Source organism: Ovis aries, chromosome 7, assembly GCF_016772045.2.
Source record: "Ovis aries strain OAR_USU_Benz2616 breed Rambouillet chromosome 7, ARS-UI_Ramb_v3.0, whole genome shotgun sequence".
NCBI lineage: Eukaryota > Metazoa > Chordata > Mammalia > Artiodactyla > Bovidae > Ovis > Ovis aries.
This window is the reverse complement of record NC_056060.1, coordinates 57137021-57159102: the sequence shown is the minus strand read 5'-3', so window position 1 is coordinate 57159102 and position 22082 is coordinate 57137021. Positions and strand designations below refer to the sequence as shown.

General features: G+C 42.3%; 1 protein-coding gene across 3 annotated transcripts in view; it reads left to right on the top strand.

Moving 5' to 3' along the window:
- Positions 1–22082, top strand: part of GLDN (gliomedin) — a 57545-nt gene that overhangs the window by 5778 nt on the left and 29685 nt on the right. For all 3 annotated transcript variants that reach the window (XM_042252464.2, XM_060417977.1, XM_004010614.6), the window contains exon 2: positions 14553–14604. In XM_042252464.2, the coding sequence (XP_042108398.1) occupies positions 14553–14604 (52 nt within the window). The remainder of the gene's footprint in view (positions 1–14552; positions 14605–22082) is intronic.

Here is a 22082-nt window from a genome sequence, read left to right as displayed (position 1 = left end):
TAAAGGTCATGTTGTGTAAAACAAGCTGAAGCTTTTAGGTTGTAATTCTGCTACAAAGGGAGCATTTTTCAGCCCGTCAGTTGCTTTTTTTATGTAGCTCTTTGAGTTGTAACAGCTCTATATTTTAAGTAGATATAATTTACTTCTGGTTTAACTGAAGTTCAGACACAATTTTCTTTACTGAAAGTTGGAGTTAAAAGAACAAGGCCAACTAAAGATCACTTAAAATGCAATTCGTGGAATTGTTCAGAATGCTATAAGTAGAGTAACCCCATCTTCCGGCCACTCAGAAAGTTTCTTGTGTTCGTCAAACTGCTGGGAATTTTGGAGATGCTGCTGCTGCTGCTGCTAAGTCGCTTCAGCCGTGTCCGACTCTGTGCGACCCCATAGACGGCAGCCCACCAGGCTCCCCCGTCCCTGGGATTCTCCAGACAAGGACACTGGAGTAGGTTGCCATTTCCTTCTCCAATGCATGAAAGTGAAAAGTGAAAGTGAAGTCGCTCAGTCGTGTCCGACTCTTAGCGACCCCATGGGATGCAGCCCGCCAGGCTCCTCCGTCCATAGGATTTTCAGGCAAGAGTACTGGAGTGGGGTGCCATCACCTTCTCCGTTGGAAATGCTGCATAAGCTATATGTAAAAACTGTGAAGGACTTGGAAATGCATTGTGGGTAACTGTACCCAAGCTAAAATGATGAGCCAGCAACTGCAAAATAATTCCCCAGTTTTTCAGTGACTCAGTGCTTTTGGGGTCTGGAATCTTCACTCAAAAGTGGAAAATGCCGTCTTCCTATAGGCAATACTTGAGGTCCTTGGAATCCATCCCTCTGAACAGTCAGGCCTTTAGAGAAAATTCTTTAACAGTGAGCATCAGGGCAGTGACAGAGAAAACCAGTCCTCACTCAATTGATGAAGGAAGGTTTTGTGGAGCAGGCAGAACTGGAAATGGGTAACGAAGAGTGGATGATATTTGAGCAGGCAAGGAGGGGAAATCAGTGCAAGTACAGTTAATAACTTGAGCCAAGGTCTGGGGACAGGAAAGAACATGGTTGCAAGGCTGAGAGAGCAAGAAGCTTTCCTACACTGAGGAGTCTGGGCTGTGGGAGAGGAATTAAGGGGGCCACAGGAGAGCCTTGAATTTCTACTTTTGAAAAGCTGAGAATGAATCTGATGAGCAATTGGGAGAATTTTCCATGGGGCACTCATGAAGGAAGCGATTTTATAGGACTGATCTGGCTGTACAATACAGGAAAGATTGTACTGGGGAGAGATGAGAGGCTGGAAGAAAGTTAGGAAGTTATTGCCTTAGTCGAGGCAGGAAATGATTTTGTCTAGCTGAGGTGATGGTATCAGAAATGGAGAAGATCTATATCCTAGAAATACCATGAAATAAAGATGAATTGAACTTGGAAACTAATTGGATGTAAGAAAAGAGAAAGGAGCCACCTGGTCCACATCCATCCAAAGACGGTGGAGTGATCAGAATTGAGGAAACTGAAGTGGGTTAGTTTTGATGTGAGAATGCTACATTTGTTTTGAGATTGAACATGAGATGAAAATAGAGGAAAAGGGGAAGGAAAACTGAAGAATGGAAGAATATTCAAGGAAAAGAGAATACCCTTCTTCCAAGAACTATGTGTTCTCCATCAGAGAGGTCTTTACAAGTCTAAAAAGTAAAAGTCAGTTCCCAAAGCCTAAATAATGACCTCTAGAAAGAATGTTATTTCCCAGATAGTCGTTTTTATGGTTCAGGGGTTCAAACCATACATATATGCTGGTTATTGAATATAGGGAAGTTAATTACACTAAGCATAATTTGTAAATATTCATGTTCAAGGTGGACTCATGCTTTCATTCTTCTGTTGATCAAAGCTTTTTGAACGCCACAGAAACAGCATGTTTGTCAAACCAATAGTTTCATCCAGCCAATATTTCAATGCTAACAACATCCACAACTGTTGTGAGCATCTCAACCCAGCTGCTGCTGCTGCTGCTAAGTCCTTTCAGTCATATCCAACCCTTTGCGACCCCATAGACAGCAGCCCACCAGGCTTCTCTGTCCACAGGATTCTATAGGCAAGAATACTGGAGCGGGTTGCCATTTCCTTCTCCTCTCAACCCAGGGACATCCTCTAAATATTTTCTGGACTAACTTCTTATAGCTGTTCCTTGTGCAGAGGCAGGAGGGGGCTGAGCAGGGAGTAGCTTGACAAAACATCTTCACAAATGGTTTTGCTATGTACAAAGGATGCCAAAGGGCAGAGTTTGGGATAATGGATTAATTCTTTGTCCTTCCCGCCAACACTGGACAAGTTACTTAACTACCATTTATGTATACTTTTCTGACTATAAGGTGAAGATAAGCATACTTAGATAAGAATCAAAATTATCTGAAGATGCTTGTTGAAAGGAATAATGAGAGCACAGAATAGTATTATTAACAGTTAGTGAAAGATTATTCCAGCAGCACTCCTGCTTCAGAAAAATCCATTAGAGGCCTAGGGGAGACAAGTGATTCTTAGCTCACTTCAAAACACTCATCTCTTCCACCCATAACCTCTTATGCACTTATCGTCTGTATCACACAACTAAAACTTTGTTTGTGTACAGTTTTGGTCTCTGATTTGTCATCTCTAGTCACCTTTGTCTCTTTAAATATATCTCACCACTCTGCTACACCATTAGCGAGGTATTTGATGAATATCTCTTCACTGATACATGCTTCTACAACTCAGCAAGGGCAAATATAGACTAAGATATCTGCCGGTTTCTGAATCTAGTTTCTTTACACATGAGGAGTTTTGGAGATGAGTCCTGGAGTATTTTTTAAAGTCTTTTCTAAGAATTCTTGCTATCCATCAAATAGGAGTTTGTGTCAGGTATTGGTAAGACTGATTTAGCAGGCCTGCTCTACCTGTTGGAGATTCCTTCATTCATTTGACATGTAGTTACCTACTATATCACAGGCACTATCGTGGGTGTACAAGAAACAGTGTAAGCGAACCATGCAAATCCCTGTCCTGTTGGGGTTTACATTCTGGGAGGGTAGCAACAGACAAGAGCCAAGGTAAGTAAGTAAATCACCTGCAGCATTAGAAAGTGAAAGTGCTATGAAGAACAAGAAAGCAGCATGAGGGTTAGGGAGCAGGAAGGGGGAGATGCAGTTAGAAGTCTTCTGGGTGGGAAAGGCCTCACTAAGAAGGTGACATCTGAACAGAAAACTTGAAGGAGGTGAGGGAGTGAGCCATGTGGAAATCTACGGAAGGGCTGTTCAGGCAGAAGGAAGAGCGAGAGCAAAAGCTCTGAGATGGGGGAGTGGACAGAGAGCACAAGGAACAGTAAGAAGAGGGAGTGGGAGGGAGTAGTAGGAAATGGGGTCAGAGGATAACTGGGCAGAGAAAGGACCAGAGGACCAGCTCATGTAGAGCCTTGCAGGATGTTGTAAAGACATTGGCCTTTATGCACAGGGAGTGGGGGGGGGGGGGGGGGGGGCGGTCTTTGAAGGATTTTAGGCAGAGTGATATGATCTGACTTGCCTTTCCAAAGGATCACTGCTGCTGCTGCTGCTAAGTCGCTTCAGTCCTGTCCGACTCTGTGCGACCCCATAAACGGCAGCCCGCCAAGCTCCCCTGTCCCTGGGATTCTCCAGGCAAGAACACTGGAGTGGGTTGCCATTTCCTTCTCCAATGCATGAGAGTGAAAAGTGAAAGTGAAGTCGCTCAGTCGTGTCTGACTCTTAGGGACCCCTGGATTGCAGCCTACCAGGCTCCTCCATCCATGGGATTTTCCAGGCGAGAGCACTGGAGTGGGGTGCCATTGCCTTCTCCGCCAAAGGATCACTACAGTGGACTAGATTCTTTGGAGGGGAAGCGTGGGCAGTGGTAGCAGGGAAGCTATTTACTTGGCTATTGCAGTGAAAAAAGGTACTGGCTAAGGGGTGGAATGCTAAGTGGACTCTGTCTAGATATGTCTGATGTCAAGCTGCTAGAATTTGCTGACAGCTTGAACCTGCGATGTGAGGTGGAGGGCGGGGGGAAGGAGTTCAATGACTTCAAAGTTAGTGGCCAAGTAGTGGAAAGACAGAATTGTCATTAACGAGAGAAGAACTGCAGATGGAACGATTTTGAGGGGAATATCAAGAGTTCAGCTTGGGATATGTTAACACCAAGATTTCTGTTAGATGTTTCTGTGAAGATATTGAAGAGGCAGCTGAATACCTGAGTCTGTGAGGGAGGGAATCCCTGCTGGCAGTGTACCTAAGAAATAGTGGGGAGGCCGAGCATGATAATATTCACTACCTGGACACAGGGAGACTCTAACCAACAGTCCATCTACTCCTGAGGTCACTGAGGCTTAGAGAGATAACACATCCTGTTCAACGTCACAGAGCCAGTGAGTGAAGGAACTGGCTCTCACATCAGACTTAACTATGTCTGACTCCCAAAACGCATGTACTTTATACCACACCTTTCAGGCCTGGGTGTTATCTTTTAATTCTTCTACAGGGTTTTCTTTTTTTCTGGGGGGGGGGGGGGTGGTGATTATGTTGTTCAGTCTCTTAAATTGTGCCCAACTCTTTGCAACCCTATGGACTGCAGCATGCCAGGCTTCCCTGTCCTTCACTATCTCCCAGAATTTCTCAAACTCATTTCCATTGAGTGGATGATGCCATCCAACCATCTCATCCTCTGTCACCTCCTTCTCCCCCTGCCCTCAATCTTTCCCAGCATCAGGGTCTTTTCCAGTGAGTCGATTCTTGCATCAGGTGGCTAAAGTATTGGAGCTTCAACATCAGTCCTTCCAGTGAATATTCAGGGTTGATTTCCTTTAGGATTGATTGGTTTGATCTCCTTGCTGTTCAAGGGACTCTCAAGAGTCTTCTCCAACACCACCGTTCAAAAACATCAATTCAATGCAGACTAGCCTTCTTTATGGTCCAGCTCTCACATCTGTACATGACTACTAGAAAGCCATAGCTTTGACTATACAGACCTTTGTTGGCAAAGTGATGTTTTTCCTTTTTAATACACTATCTAAGTTAGTCATAGCTTTTCTTCCAAGGAGCAAGTCTTTTAATTTTACACTGTATTTTCATTGATGTATGAGACCACTTTTCATTCAGCACCCCAGTCTCTGTCTGGCTGACCCAGCCCTAACCAGATAGAGCATGAAAGGTTTGTGTTATTTCAGTCCAAACCAGGGGCACATCAATAGCTCCTGGTTTTGCAGTGATGTTGCTATGGGCAAGAGAGAGGTGGCCATGTCTCAGGGACCCCAATAGCATAAGCCTCAAATCTCTGGGCTCCCATTTTCTAGGGATTAATGGAGTATTTGCCAAAATAAAGTTATCTTAAGCAAATAGACACAAAGAGAAACAGTAACCACATGCTAGACGTTTGGTTCCCATAATCTACTGGTCAAAAATGAATAATGTCTTTGGCTGAAGAGCACATTCTGTTCCCAGGTGACTGAGTAATCAATCAGTTCAGTTCAGTAGCTCAGTCGTGTCTGACTCTTTGCAACCCCATGAATCGCAGCATGCCAGTCCTTCCTGTCCATCATCAACTCCTGGAGTCCACTCAGACTCACGGCCATTGAGTCGGTGATGCCATCCAGCCATCTCTTCCTCTGTTGTCCCCTTCTCCTCCTGCCCCCAATCCCTCCCAGCGTTAGAGTCTTTTCCAGTGAGTCAACTCTTCACATGAGGTGGCCAAAGTATTGAAGTTTCAGCTTTAGCATCATTCCTTCCAAGGAAATCCCAGGGCTGATCTCCTTTAGAATGGACTGGTTGGATCTCCTTGCAGTCCAAGGGACTCTCAAGAGTCTTCTCCAACACTGCAGTTCAAAAGCATCAGTTCTTCGGTGCTCAGCTTTCTTCACAGTCCAACTCTCACATCCATACATGACCACTGGAAAAACCATAGCCTTGACTAGACGGAGGTGTTTATACTTATGAAATATCTACTATATGCTGAATGTCATTCTAATGCTGGCAAAGGGACCAGATGAGAGAATGGGGCACACAGGAAGAAGATGAAAGAGTTCTCACCAATAGGTGCCTATTTGGTTTGGGAGCCAGAGCAACATGAAGGAGCACAGTGATGCTGCTGGGCTATAAAGGGATCAGCCAGTGGGGATGGAGGTCTTTGCGGAAGGTTGGGCAGGATTTAGCTGGACTCTGAAGATACCCATTTAAACCAAGAGCACTCAGCCCCAAGCCATCAGCATGGGATGGCCAACATTTGTTCCCTTGCATCAACAAATGCCTGGACCTTTGGCTGATCTTCCTGTGGGGCTTCAAGAAAAAGGTCATGCCTCAGTATTTCATCCGCAGACATGGCAAAGCCTGCCTTCCTGTTGGGGTCTATAGATTGTCATCACCACATCTTGGTCCCAGTGTGAATTCCTGCCTTTCAGAGGGATGAGTCCGGGGTAGCTGACCCCAGCTTCAGACTCCATGAGGGATTCCTCCAACACCTGTGGTCGAATCCTTCAGCTGGGCCAAGGCTTTCCTAGCTTAATCCCAGGCTGATTATCCACTCCCAGGAAGCTGTTTCTAAAGGACCATTTGCATGCACATAATAGCAGCAATTTGCACAATTAAGGAGACCCATAAAGGGTATTTAGTTGTCTAAGAAAAATGGAATTTAAGTTACAAAATAGGTCACATCTGAAAGGTGACTTGAAATTAAACAGCATTCTCCACAGCAAACCAGAGCCAGTACTTAGGGAATGGCAGGGAAGCCGTGACAGGACATATTATTTCAGCAGCATGCAAACTGGTGGTGATGGGTAGGTTCGCTCTTTCACTTTTTTTTATGATCAGTCCTGAGAGTAAAATGTGAGAGGAAGGGAGTTCAAGAGGGCAGCCAGCCAACCACCTGAGGCTTTGTGTGCAGATGAGCAGTGGCAGTACACGGAATTTTGCTCTATTCATCCTGATGAGAAAGAAACACGTTTGATTAAGCCTTTCATTTTTGAACAGAAGAGACTGCTTGACGTTGATGCATAATCAACTAGGAAAAATCCAGTGTCTTGTTCACATTCAAAGTAAACTAAAGCAGAGATTTGCATTTCCTGTTGAATTTCACACAATTCCTTTTGCAAAATCTAAATGGTATAAAAATGGTAGTGCATGCTAAGTCACTTCAGTTGTGTCCAACACTGTGCAACCCCTACCAGGCTGTCCATGGGATTCTCCAGGGAAGAATACTGGAGTGGGTTGCCAAGAGATCTTCCTGACCCAGGGATCAAACCCTCATCTCTTAGGTTTCCTACACTGACAAGCGGGTTCTTTACCACTAGCTTCACCAGGGAAGCTGTAAAAAATATAGATGTGGTAGAAAATAGGACTTCTGCCCTGGAAGCCAGCTCTGGGAGCCTGGGCCAGCTACTTCACTTGATTTCTTTGGACCTCAGCTTTCTCATCCCTCCTCCGCTTGACTCTAGGTCTCTGGTTGTCTCCCCCTACTTCCTCCCCAACTCCTCCTGGGAGTAGAATTTGAAATCATCCAACTCTCTCATTTTATGGATAAGTCAACCCAGAGTAGCTCCATTCTATTTGTTTTCTATTGAGGTGTTGGCAATTTATGTGGGAAAAAGAAAAATCTTAAGATTAATGAACAACTTCAAAATCACTAGGCACCTATTCTAGTTCATTCTACGTTCACTTGTCTAGAAGAAACAGAGATCTGTCCAAGTTATTGCAAGTAATGGGCGTAATGAGGAATATATGACATTGAGATTCCTAGGGAAAGCTCTGTAATTAAAACCATCCTCTGGGCTCATATAATGTTTGCATGCTCTCTTCTCTCACTCTGAATTATTAAAAACACAGCAAGTAAAAACCACCCATAATCCCAATATATCTTTTCAAATGATATAAACTAAGAAGTGAAAATTACCCTTTAATCTCCTAGTCTCAGTCTTCAAGAGGAAACAAGATCTCAGTGGTTTGGTTCATAAGCCTTCAAAGTTTTCTCTGTGCTTATCCAGACATATCTAAATGTTCTTTTTCAACCAAGAAGTTCTACTGTTATGTGGCTTGTGTTGTTTTTAATCACTCAGCAGTATGCTTTCAAGATTAGTCACATAGATCTACTTCATTCTTTTGCATCTGCTTAATAAGTGCCTTATTCTAAAGGAGATTGGTACTGGATGTTCTTTGGAAGGACTGATGCTAAAGCTGAAACTTCAGTACTTTGGCCACCTCATGTGAAGAGCTGATTCATTGGAAAAGACTCTGATGCTGGGAGGGATTGGGGGCAGGAGGAGAAGGGGACGACAGAGGATGGGCTGGCTGGATGGCATCACTGATTTGATGGACGCGAGTCTGAGTGAACTCCCGGAGTTGGTGATGGACAGGGAGGCCTGGCGTACTGCAATTCATGGGGTCACAAAGAGTCAGACACGACTGAGCGACTGAACTGAACTGAATAAGTGCCTTGTTGTGTGTGTGTGTGTATGTGTGTGTTAGTTGTGCAGTCATGTCCAACCCTTTGTGACTCCCTGGACTGTGTAGCCCACCAGGCTCCTCAGTCCATGGAATTCTCCAGGCAAGAATACTGGAGTGGGTTGCCATACCCTTCTCCAGGAGATCTTCCCGACCCAGGGATTGAACCCAGGTTTCCTACATTCCAGGCAGATTCTTTACCATCTGAGCCACCAGGGAAGCCCAATAAGTGCCTTACTGATAAACATTTAGATTGTTTGCATGCTTTTGCCATCACAGTGTGGAGATGAACATTCTCGTCAGATATCCTTGTATAGTCTTCTTACAAGTGAGGTTCCCAGTTCATAGCATTTTCTTTCTCATCAGTTCAGTTCAGTTCAGTTGCTCAGTCGTGTCCGACTCTTTGCGACCCCATGAATCACAGCACGGCAGGCCTCCCTGTCCATCACCAACTCCCAGAGTTCACTCAGACTCGCGTCCATCGAGTCAGTGATGCCATCCAGCCATCCCATCCTCTGTCGTCCCCTTCTCCTCCTGCCCCCAATCCCTCCCAGCATCAGAGTCTTTTCCAATGAGACAACTCTTCACATGAGGTGGCCAAAGTACTGGAGTTTCAGCTTTAGCATCATTCCTTCCAAAGAACACCCAGGGCTGATCTCCTTCAGAATGGACTGGTTGGATCTCCTTGCAGTCCAAGGTACTCTCAAGAGTCTTCTCCAGCACCACAGTTCAAAAGCATCAATTCTTCAGCACTCAGCCTTCTTCACAGTCCAACTCTCACATCCATACATGACCACTGGAAAAACCATCGCCTTGACTAGACGGACCTTAGTCGGCAAAGTAATGTCTCTGCTCTTGAATATACTATCTAGGTTGGTCATAACTTTCCTTCCAAGGAGTAAGCATCTTTTAATTTCATGGCTGCAGTCACCATCTGCAGTGATTTTGGAGCCCAGAAAAATAAAGTCTGCCACTGTTTCCACTGTTTCCCCATCTATTTCCCATGAAGTGATGGGACCAGATGCCATCATCTTCATTTTCTGAATGTTGAGCTTTAAGCCAACTTTTTCACTCTCCTCTTTCACTTTCATCAAGAGGATTTTTCGTTCCTCTTCACTTTCTGCCATAAGGGTGGTGTCATCTGCATATCTGAGGTTATTGGTATTTCTCCCAGCAATCTGGATTCCAGCTTGTGTTTCTTCCAGTCCAGTGTTTCTCATGATGTACTCTGCATATAAGTTAAATAAGCAGGGTCTTTCTCATAGAGGCTGCTGAATTAGTCCCATCTATTTTCAGTTTGAATTAAACACAACTCAAGTTAACTGGTGCCAAATTAGCAAGAAGTCCATTATTTTTCTCCAGAGGCTTTTTCCTTGCCCCTGAATTGCCCAAGATTCCATGGGTTCTACTAATCCAGTGAGACCAGTTCTGTATCCAGAGAGAAAACTGGGAGATCTGGTCAGGCCACAGATGGGACCTCTTTGGGCTGTCTTTTCCTTCATTGCTGCCATATGTTACAAAAGTTGAAAGCAAGTCCCCATGTATTGTGATATGTCTTCGTCCACTGCAGCATGACCTCAAGGTGACCCTGAGATGACACAGCATTTCTTCTGGGAGGATGGCCCCACCTCCTCAGCAAAACTCCTGACCTAAGCTATCTGGGGGTACCATTCTTTATGTTACACCCAGGTTGACAGCCGTTGTCATCTGCTCTCAAGACAAGCTGTCTTTTGGAGACCACTGACATACTTTCCTACTTGAACCTTATCTCACCAGTGGAAAAGTTCTAGGTCTGGAAACAGGTACTGTTCTGTGCACAGGGATACAGACAAAATAGCAAATTCTCCTGCTGTCAAAATGCCTTCATTCTTTAGAGAAAAGGCACAGGTAATAAACAAATGCATACAGAAGCCAAGATAATATTGGATAACAGTGAGTGCTACAAAGGCCAAAAGCCTTGAGGTGATGGGGACTGGCTGCTAGGGTTACTCTCAGGTGGGGAGTCAGGGAAAGCCTTCTTAACTAGGTGACATTTGGGCTGAGGCCTCTGTGAAGATGTGAACACAGTTTATAAGGCTTGGCAAAGACCAGTGGTGATGGTCAGTGTGATTGGAGTCCAACAGTGGTGAAGTGGGGGTAGATGGTCTTGAGAGAGGACAGGGCCACGTCCTGCATGGATCCTCATAACCCCCAGGGCTATGAGTTTTAAGGCTGTTTTCAATTCACCATTCTCAAATCCTAAATGAAGATCTAGAAAGCCTGGTATACCAAATATGACTCCTTAACTTGACAAGCTAGGTTTTTATGACTTTCAATTTTGAATTTTCTGATTTTCATCCAAACTCTTAAGCATTATTATTAGGAAAAAAAATGTTTCTTTTTTTCTTATGGTCATACCTTTTCACACCATGTTTTACTTTGATACAATCTTATATAAACCATGTTTGTTAAAGAATATTCCCAAGTGAAGATTGACACAATTTACTGATAAATATCTAAATTAACTTTTAGCATATAAATGAAGCCAAAAGGTCAGGAAATGCAAACTCCTTATTTATCACTTTTATAGAAGCTATGCTAACTCCAGACCAGTGATGAACATAAAAGAGAGGTTAATTTTTCCTATTGATGCTTCTGTTGTTTCCAACTACTTCTCCTGCTGTGATCCCCCAGGCAACAAATGAGGCATTTATGAAGTCTCTAATGGTTCTCTCAGTGAACAATTATGCATATTTTAAGATGATAAATTTTGTAGTACAGCTGATTGCATTAATTTATGAAAATAACTCAAAGCAGTGAATCGAAATTTCTTCTGCCTGTGTTATAATGCTCATCCGAACCACAACAGAAAATACAGTAGACCTAGAATCAGGAAACCCGGAGTTGAGCCCAGCTTTTCCACCAGCAAGCTGTGTGACCTTGAGTAAATGACATCACCTTGCTAAGCCTCTCTGTTCTTATCTATACAAAAGGGAGAGTCCCACTGCCCAACATACTTCAGCTCAGAGAGTTTTGGGGGCTAGGAGGGAATGGTTTGTATTGGGAGGGACACCTGGGATGTCCTAATGCATTGCTTGGCTGGAGGTGGTATATGGATGTTTGTTTTATTATCCATCTTGCACTATTGGCACACATTTTGTATTTTTGTGGTATATATGATATATTTCACAATAAATTTCTAAAGTAGTCAGTAAGCACCTGTGACACACTTCACAAACAGTAAATGCAGTACAAGTCTTTTCCTCCAGGTCCCCTAGCAAACAAAATAAACCTAGGTAGAAGACAAAACAAATTTTCTCTTCAAATCAAAACAAGTTTCCTTTAAAAAGAGTTTGAGAGAGAAATCACCAAAATTTTTGGAATAAAACAAAAGTGCATTTTATTAAGTGTGGGCATTAGTATAGCTCCCTCCCACCCTGGCTCTCTACTCCTCCTTACTTGAGGAGGAGTTTTGGGGTTTTAGTTCCCCTTTTTAGGATTCTCTCCAGAAATAGTCTAGAAAGTCATAGACAAAGAGAGAATCTGGAAAGCAGCAAGAGAGAAAGTGTATAGAAGCATTTTCATATGTACTACTTTTTTACTTAAATGAAAGCATGTTATACATGCTGCTCTATATTTTGTGGGGTTTTTTTATTTATCTTAGAGATCTTTCAATATTGGCTTTATGGATTTAAATTTAGTCTTTTCCACAGTATTTCATTGTATGAATATGCTACAGTTTCTCTAACCAGACTTCACTGATAAATATTGAGGTTGTTTCAAACTTTTGCTCTTGCCCACATTTCTAAAATAACCATGTTTGTACATATATCTTCTCATGCATACATGAGTGTATCTGTAGGATAAATCATAAAATATAATGGGTCAAAAGACAGATCCATTTAAATTTTAGTAGATATTGTCAAAATGCCCTCCAAAGAGGCAGTGTCCCTTTGCATTTCCATCAACACAGTATGAGAATGCTCCTTTCCTGATACCCTTGTGAGAAGTACTCTGTTATTCTTTTTATTCACAAACTGAAAGGTAAAAATAGTATTTCATAATTTGATGTGTTTCTTCAAATATAAGTGAAGATAAGACACTCTTTTATTTTTCTTCTTTGAGCTTTCTGCATGGATCCATTGCCCATTTTCCTTTGTTTTTTTGTTCCTTTACTTAAGGCTTTGTAGCAACTCTTTGTATACAAGCTCTTTGCATAATTATTCTTCTAAGTTTGTGTTTCTCCTTTGTTATTGCTTATAGTACTTTATGTCTTCTAGAAATGTTTAATTATTAGACAGTCAAATTTATCACATTTTTCCTATATATGGTATGGGGATTGTTTCTTTCTTAGAAAAGTCTTTCCTACTCTAATACCATTATAAATATTTTTCCAAAGGTCTCCTTCAGTAGTTTGTTTTTAACTTTAAAATTTTCAACTAAGGCTGCTCAATTACCTTTTTTAGTGTAAGGAGTGAAACAGAGATCTGAATTTATGTTTTTCCCTAGATGTGTATCCAGCTGTCTCAACTCCATTTCCCAATTGATAAGGTTTCTTCCCACAGTTTTGAAATGCCACGTTACTTGGGTTTAAAATTTTCTCTATGTATGAATTTGAAATTCTTAGATGGTAAATTGATAAATTAACTAAATCATTCCTGGCATATCCAAGAGACCATCAAAACAATAGCATAAATAGAGTTTGCTTATCCCATACCAGGCCCTGTTGTGAGTGTACTGCGTGTATTCAATCATGTATCCACATAACCATGCTATAAGTAAGGTAGGTACTGTTAGCTCCTTTATAGACAAGGATGAGGTTAGACGAGGACAGCACAGAGAGGTTAAGTAACTTTCCCAAAGTCATACTATTTGTGAATGACAAAGCCGTGATTTGAACACAAGCAATTTGACTTCAGGATTCATGCCTTCATCTGTACTTTTGAAAACACTTTTGTGTATGCTTCCTACATCCAAGGAGCTGTTCTAAGAACTTCATATATAACTTCACTTAAGTTTCACAGCAATCCTAAGATGTTAAGTACTACTAATAGCTCCATTTCACAGATAAGCAAACTGAGACAGAATGGAATTTGTTGTTTTAGTCTCTAAGTCGTGTCCGCCTCTTTTGCAGCCCCATGGACTATAGCCCCGACTGCAGCCCACCAGGCTCCTCTGTCCATGGAATTCTCCAGACAAGAATACTAGAGTGGGTTGCCATTTCCTTCTCCAGGGGATCTTCCTGACCTAGGGATCAAACCTGCGTCTCTTGCATTGGCAGGCAGATTCTTTATCACTAAGCCACTAGGGAAGTGGAACTAGAGAACAGAAAGAGAGAAGGGGATGGTGTGAGATGAGGCCAGATACAGAGGAATTTTGCTGTATCTTTAGAGCAGCTAGGCATCACCAAAGTGATTGAATCAGGGCTAACCTGATCAGATTTGGGTTTTGTGGAGCTCACAAGCAACAGCATGGAAAATGAATGGGGGAAGTGTTAAATGGTGTGAGGGAATGTTGTGTCAGGCTGACAGTGCAGTGCAGTGACCGTGCACTCCAGATGGCCATCCAATGGCAAGTAAGCAGTGTCCCCACGACATGAGAATCACTGCTTTCAGGGTAGTTTCCACACGCCACGCATGGAGCTCCCTAACCCTAAAAGCAGCTATTCACATAATCTACATTTTCAGAAGAAACCAAAACATCAAGGAGCGAAGTACCTTATCCATACCCACTCACAGAGTTAAGTATGTGCTTCAGACTGCTAAGTTCACCAGTCCTGTTTATTCAGATCCACAGATTGAGTCCTTCAGACCCTGGGGAGCCAGCATGGGTTTAGATTTGGCTGTTCCTCCCCCATCCTCTGCCTTCTCAGAGTTTGATAGAAATCAAGGAGATTCTGTTGAGAATGTCGATAGAAATAGCTGCTGATACAAGAAAAATCTGTATCTTTAGGTCTTTCAGGGGTGTCTTTTAAGTTTTAGATTAACTTTTCCTCAGACTTCTACCTATTCTTCTGAAACTATTTTGGAAATTTTTATTATTGTTTTCTGCGTTTCTGAATAAAGAGCAAGTTCAGGGTCTACTGCCTACCGTGCTGCTGGTAATGGTCCTCTCTTCCCACAGATCCGAGTGATGGTGGACCTGTGCAACAGTACCAGGGGGATCTGCCTCACGGGTAAGCTGGCCGGCACTGAACAAGAGCAGCTCACATGGGGAACGCACGTGCTGGCCGAAGGGCCTGGGGTAGAGTCAACACCTAGGAACTCCTTAGCTTTATGAAAATGCTTGTTGGTTTACTTGTATACCATATATTTTCAATGGGCTAAAACTCAGTAGTAACATAAATTGTGAAAAACAATAATATTTTTGGTATTGCCATAGAAATCCAGCCATGGAAAATAACTAGGTCTTGGGTAATTAGAAATATGTGGTACCTTGAACTGAGGCCAACACTAATTCCCATTAGTGCTTTAAAAGGGAAAAGAAAGGAAAAAGACCTTGCTAAGAAGTAGAGAGCCCTTACCAGAAGTAGTTATTTCCCCATATCGTACATATAGCTTGAATGGGAAGCTCTAGATGCAAACTGCTAATCAGTTAAGAAAATGTTTTTTATGACCATTTCTCTGTGCGATGCCTACCATGTGCTCGATGGGACTGGAGGTTGGTCACACCCTGTCCCCTTCTATTCAGTGAATCAAAGACAAATAGAAAGGAAGGAGGGAATTAACCTCAAGGCACATCAAGCCTTAGGACCTGGAGTGGCTGATGGATGGAGCAAGGGAAGAGAGGCATGGTGTTTGGTTTTCTTTGGCTGCAAGGCATGTGGGCATGCAGGATCTTAGTTCCCCTGACCAGGAATCAAACCAAAACCCGTGTCCCCTGCAGTGGCAGGGCAGAGTCTGAATCACTGAACAGCCAGGGAAGTCCCTGGGGAGCGGTCTTGGTGTGATTATACCTGACTCTGGCAGAGACTGGCTTCTTATCTCAGGGGAGGAGTGCCTGCCCACTGCCTTCAGAGCTCACATGCGGAATGCTGCTCTGGCCAAAGGGCTGGGGACAGAATGAGCACCTAGAAACACTTTAGGTTATGAAAATACATGTTGATTTGCTTTTATCAGACATTTTTAATGGGCTAAAAATCAATTTATAATTATGAAAAATAATAACATTTTCATTATTACCATAGCAGTATCACCATGGAAAATAACTAGGTCTTGGGTAATCAGGAATGTGTGGTACGTTGAAATGAGGCCAGTCGCCCAATTCATCACTCTCTGCCCAACCAGGCACTGACCATCAAGGACAGGCCTACAGTGCCTAGTCTCAGACACTGCATTTCCTGTCTCTTTGAAAGGGGTGCAGCATTCTGAGGAAACAGAGGGAAGTTATTTTTGCATTAAAAATCTATTATGAAGAGGTCTGGATCTAGATGGTAGGGTAGGAAGATCCTGAGCTCTCATCTTCCCGTGGACACACCGAAACTACAACTACTTACAAAACAATTATCTCTGAGAACAACCTGAAGTCTAGCAGAACAGATTTTCTAAACTAAGGACAGAAAGAAAAGGACACAGTGAGGGACCCATGTAGGATGAAGAGAGACACAGTCTAGTCAAACCCACACCCCCAGTGCAGCAATCCACAAGCAGGAGGGATGTCACAGCCACAGAGATTCCCCCCGAAGAGCAAGGGGTCAAAGCCTCACATCAGGCTCCCCAACCTGTGGGATGTGCATGGGGAAGATGAGCCCCCACAACACCTGGATTTGAAAACCAGTGAGGCTTTCATGCAGGAAAGCTGAAGGGCCGTGGGAATCTGGGACTCTGCTCCTTGCATACACTTTCATTCACTCTAACTTCCAGCACAGAGGCAACAGCTTGAAAAGTGCTTGGGTCACATAAGAAGGAGATTCACTGATGAATTTTAAGGCATGTGCTCGAGGGACAGGGATCTGGAGGAACTTCCTCTGGGAATGGAAGTGCTGGCAGACACCATTTCTGTCACTCTCCACCAAACTGACACTGTGTGCCCTACCCTGATGCTCCCCTGAGGACTGACTCCAGCCAGTCCCTCCAGAATACTTCTTGCCCTGCCCTACCCAGAGGGCAGCCCTAGCTGGCATCAACACCCCTCCAAAGCAGCTCCCACTTTAGGGGGCCCACCCCACACCACAGAGCACTCACAATAGTCCCAGCCGGACCTTAAAGCCAGTTGCACTGGAGGCTAGCTCCACACATCAGCAGGCCCGCAGCAGTGCTCTGGTGACCAGGTGGCAGTTGCGCCATTGAGCTGCACCTTCTACATAAGGCCACTCTCCTACAACTAGGAGATGTAGCTGACACCCTTAATACATAGAAACAAGTACAGAGAGTTAGGCAAAATAAACTGACAAAGGAATACCTTTCAAATGAAAAAAAATAAAAAATAAAAATAACACGAAACACCAGAAAAGGAGCTAAATTAAACAAAGATAAGCAATTTACAAGATAAAGTGTTCAAAGTAACAGTCATAAAGATGCGCACCAACTCGAGAAAACAATGGATGAACTCAGTGAGAATTTAAACAGAGAGAAAATATAAGAAAAAAGAACCAATCAGAACTGAAGAATACAGTAACTGAAATGAAGAATACACTAGAATGAATGAACAGCAGATTAGAGGATGCAGAACAGATCAGCAGTCTGGAAGACTACAGTCTGGAAGAACAGTGGGAGCCACCTAATCAAAACACTGAAAAGAAAAAAGAACTTTAAACAATCAGATAGTTTAAGAGACCTCTGGATCAAGAGTACTGACATTTGCATCGCAGGAGTCCCAGAAGAAGACAGAGAGAGAAAGGGACAGAAATCCTACTTAAATAATGTCTGAACACTTCCCTTGCCTGTCAAAGGAAACAAACATCCAAGTAAAGGAAGCACAGAGAATCCCCCCAAAAGACAAACCCAAAGAGGTCCACACCAAGACACATTATAATTAAAATGTCAAGAATTAAAGAGAGAATCTTAAAAGCAGCAAGGAAAAAAAAAACCTAATTATGTACAAGGAAACCCCCATAAGACTATCAGCTGTTTTTTCAGCAGAAACTTTATAGGTGGGAAGGGAGTGGCATGATATATTGAAAGTATTGAAAGAAAAATAATTTACAGCCAAGAATACCCAACAGGGTCATCATTCAGAATTGGAGACATAAAGAGTTTTGCAGTCAAGAGAAAGCTTGTAAAGGAGTCCATTACCACTAAACAGGGCTTACAAGAAACGTGTTTTGTTTTTGTTTGTTTGTTTTTTTAAAAAAACACTTCCTTAAATAGAAAAGAAAAGGCCATAGTTAGAAATAAAATTATGAAAGAAAAACATCTCCGTGGTAAAGGCAAACATATAGTAAAGGTAGTGAATCAACTACCAAGAAAGTTAATATTAAGTTTAAAAGGCAAAAAGTAGTAAAATTACCTATAACTAAAATAATTAGTTCAGTGATGCACAAATAAAAACATGTAAAATATGATGTCAGAAACATAAAATGAAAGAAAGGAAGGTAAAAGTGTAATGCTTGTAGAATGTGTTCAAACTTAAGTGACCACCAACTTAAAAGAGACTGTTCTATACATAAGTTATTATATGTGAACCTTTAACTAAGGAGACAAAAGTCTTGTACTCAGAAAACTGGGCTTTCCATGTGGCTCAGTGGTAAAGAATCTGTCTGCCAATGCAGGAGACACGGGTTCAGACCTTGGGTCAGGAAGACACCTTGGAGAAGGTAATGGCAACCCACTCCAGTATTCTTGCTGGGGAAATCCAATGGGCAGAGAAGCCTGGCGGGCTACAGTCCATGGGGTCACAAAAGAGTCGGACATGGCAACTGAACAACAAAAACAACTCAGAAAACTACATTTCAATTCAGTTCAGTTGCTCAGTAGTGTCTGACTCTTTGTGACCCCATGAACTGCAGCCAACTCCCAGAGTTTAATCAAACTCATGTCCATTGAATTGGTGATGCCATCTAACCATCTCATCCTCTGTTGTCCCCTTCTCCTCCCACCTTCAATCTTTCCCAGCATCAGGGTCTTTTCCAAAGAGTCAGTTCTTCACATCAGGTGGCCAAAGTATTAGAGTTTCAGCTTTAGCATCAGTCCTTCCAATGAATATTTAGGACTGATTTCCTTTAGAATGGACTGGTTGGATCTCCTTGCAGTCCAAGGGACTCTCAAGAGTCTTCTCCAGCACCACAGTTTAAAAGCATCAATTCTTTGGTGCTCAGCTTTCTTTATAGTCCAACTCTCACATCCATACATGACTACTGGAAAAACCATAGCTTTGAATAGATGGACCTTTGTTGGCAAAGTAATGTCTCTGCTTTTTAATATGCTGTCTGGGTTGATCTGGGTTGTCTGGGTAGCTTTTCTTCAAGGCACTGATAAAAGAAACTGAGGGTGACACAAACAGATGGAAAGATGTATTGTATTCACGACCTGGAAGAATTAAGATTGTTAAAATGACTATACTACTCAAAGCAATCTACAGAATCAATAAAATCCCTATCAAAATGCTAATGTTATTTTTCACAGAACTGAAATAACCCTAAAATTTGTATGAAACCACAAAAGACCCCACATAGCCAAAGAAATCTTAAGAAAGGTGAACAAAGAACTTCAAACTTCCTCATTTCAAACAGTATTGCAAAGATAGTAATCAAAACTATATGGTTCTTTAAAAAAAAATTGGAGTATAGTTGATTTACAGTGTTGTTACTTTCTCCTGTACAACACAGTGAATCAAAACTGTATGGTATTGGCACAAAAACAAACATATAGATCAATGGAACAGAATAGATGCTTCTATCATCAATTAATTTATTATGACAAGGGAGCCAATAACAGACAGTGGAAAAAAACAGTCTCTTCAATAAAATGGTGTTGCTAAGTCGCTAAGTCACTTCAGTCGGGTCCAACTCTGTGCAACCCCATAAACAGCAGCCCACCAGGCTCCTCTGTCCCTGGGATTCTCTGGGCAAGAACACTGGAGTGGGTTGCCATTTCCTTCTCCAATGCATGAAAGTGAAAAGTGAAAGTGAAGTCGCTCAGTCGTGTTGGGGAAGTGGATTGCCACATGCAAAAGAATGACACTGGATCACCATCTGCAAAAATAAGCTCAAAACAGAATAATTGCTTAAATATAAGATTTGAATCCATAAAACTCCTAGAAGAAAACAAGAAATATACTCTTTGACATCAGTCTTAGCAATAAATTTTGGCTCTGTGTCCTCAGGTACAAGCAACAAAAGAAAAAATTTAAAAATGGGACTATAAAAAATTAAAAATCTTTTGCACAGCAAAGGAAACATCAACGGAAAAGCAAACCAAGCAAATGGGAGAATATATTTGCAACCGATTTATCTGATAAGTAGTTAATATCCAAAATATTGAATATATAAGGAACACAATATAAAAATGTATTTAATTAAAAAATGGATAGAGGACATGAATAGACATTTTTCCAAGGAAGACATACAGATGACCAACAGACACATGAAGAGATGCTCATTTTCACTAATCATCAAGAAAATGCAATTTAAAACCACAATGAGATATCACCTCATTCATGTTAGAATGGCTGTTATCAAAAAGACAACTAAAAATAAGTGTCAAGGAGATGTGGAAAAGGGAACTCTTATGCACTGTTGGTAGGAATGTAAATTGGTGCAGCTACTATGGAAAACAGTATGGAGGTTCCTTAAAAAATTAAAAAAAGAAGTAGCATATGATCCAGCAATTCCACTTCTGGGTATTTATCTGAAAAAAATAAGAAACTAATTAGAAAAGATATATGCACCCCTGTCTTCACTGCAGCATTATTTACAATAGCCAAGATATGAAAACCTAAGTGCCCATGATACACGAATGGATAAAGAAGGTATGGTAGAAATACACACAATAGAATACTACTCAGTCATTAAAAAAGACCGAAATTTGAAGCAAAATGGATGGACCTCGAGGGTAATATGCTAAGTGACATAAGTCTGACAGAGAAAGACAAATGTATGATTTCACTTACATATGGAATCTAGAACACAAAACAAGTGAACAAGCATAATAAGACAGAAACAGGCTCACAGACACAAACAGGTGGTTGCCAGAGGAGACAAGAGGGAGGGGTTAGGGGATAAAAGAAATAAGTGAGGGAGATTAAGGGGTATAGATGTCCAGTTATAAAATAGATGAGTCATGGGAGTGTAGTGTCCAGCATAAGGAATATAGTCAATATTATCACAGTAACTTTGTATTGTGAAAGATTACTAGACTTGTGGGGATCAGTTTGTAATATATATTAATGTTGAATCATGATGTACTACACCTGATACTAATATAATTTGTATGCCAACTATTCTTCAATTGAAAAAAAATTCTATTATGGAATAAATGCACAGCTCTCATGGACTCTAAAGATAACCACAAGACTTTGAAGCCAGCTGGAGCTTGTGTTGGGTCTCCTCAGTCTTAGGCTCCAGGCTCTGAGGAGGTCCTGGTCACTTCACAGGGCTGCACTGGGGAAGGCTGAGAACCCCTGCACAGTGTGCATGGACTTGGAAGAAACCTATGCTGCAACATTCTCCCCAGGACCTCTCAGTACCTGCCAGGCATTAGGAGCTCTGGTCGCATTTGTAGAGTGACTAAATCTGACTTTTGTAAGTGATTAATGGGAGTGGTGGGCTAGCAAGAAAGATGCTTCCTGGGGAACTCTGAGTCCAAACCTGACTCTTGGCTTAGTTTAACCTGAGAGAAAAGCTGTGATCCTGTAGCTTCTTAGAAAATGCTAATTGAGTTATTACTCAAGTCACATTTCAGCCCTTACAGAAAATTAAATATCTTCAGAACAGCTTAGTCCTTTATTCTGAAACCCTTGTGGCTTAAGCACCTTTCTTACAGTCTCTGGGAGTCCCTTTTCAGCGTTGCTGCATGTGACAGTAATGAGCGCTAGAGAAATGCTCAAATGGATTGAATTACAGGCACAAAAGCGCTGTTGAGAGGCACAGGAAAAGCCTCTTCCTTTTTGATTTTTATAGTGATAGAATGAGAGCCAGGCTGTTCAGTGAATGTGGGCCAGAGCTATTGAGACCACTTAGGGGAGATTGACAGGATCGCATCTGTGCTGGAGATGGGTTGAGGAGGTTATTCTTTGGCACCTAAAAATGCTTTTCAAAAGCCAGTTCCTTTTTTCATGACAGCTTGAAATTGGGTCTTCTTTTACACAGAAAGCTCTTCAATTAAAACTTAGGTGTGAAAAGTACAAGTTGTATGTACTTTTTTACAAGGCAAGGAGGCACCCAGGGATAGGCCAAGGTGCCTGTACTGGGGGCAGGGAGGTAAGAGGACCCAGGACCGAACTGGGGAGCTTCAGGGGGAGAGGCAGAGAGCAGCAATCCAGAGGTTACAAGGTTACAAGGCTCCCAGATGACACCTTCAGGAAGGGTTGCCAGGACAGACCCTGGGTTTGGGCCTGAGAACAAGATCTAGCTCTTCACTGGAGTCATCTTTGAAAAAGCAGGTGCTTGTGACTTGAGGCTAGTCCAGCTGTGACCAGGAAAGTCCCTTCCTCTTCCTTTCCCAGGACTCAGCTGTGGTTGCTCTGGGGACAAGGACAGATGCCGTGGAGTTTTGT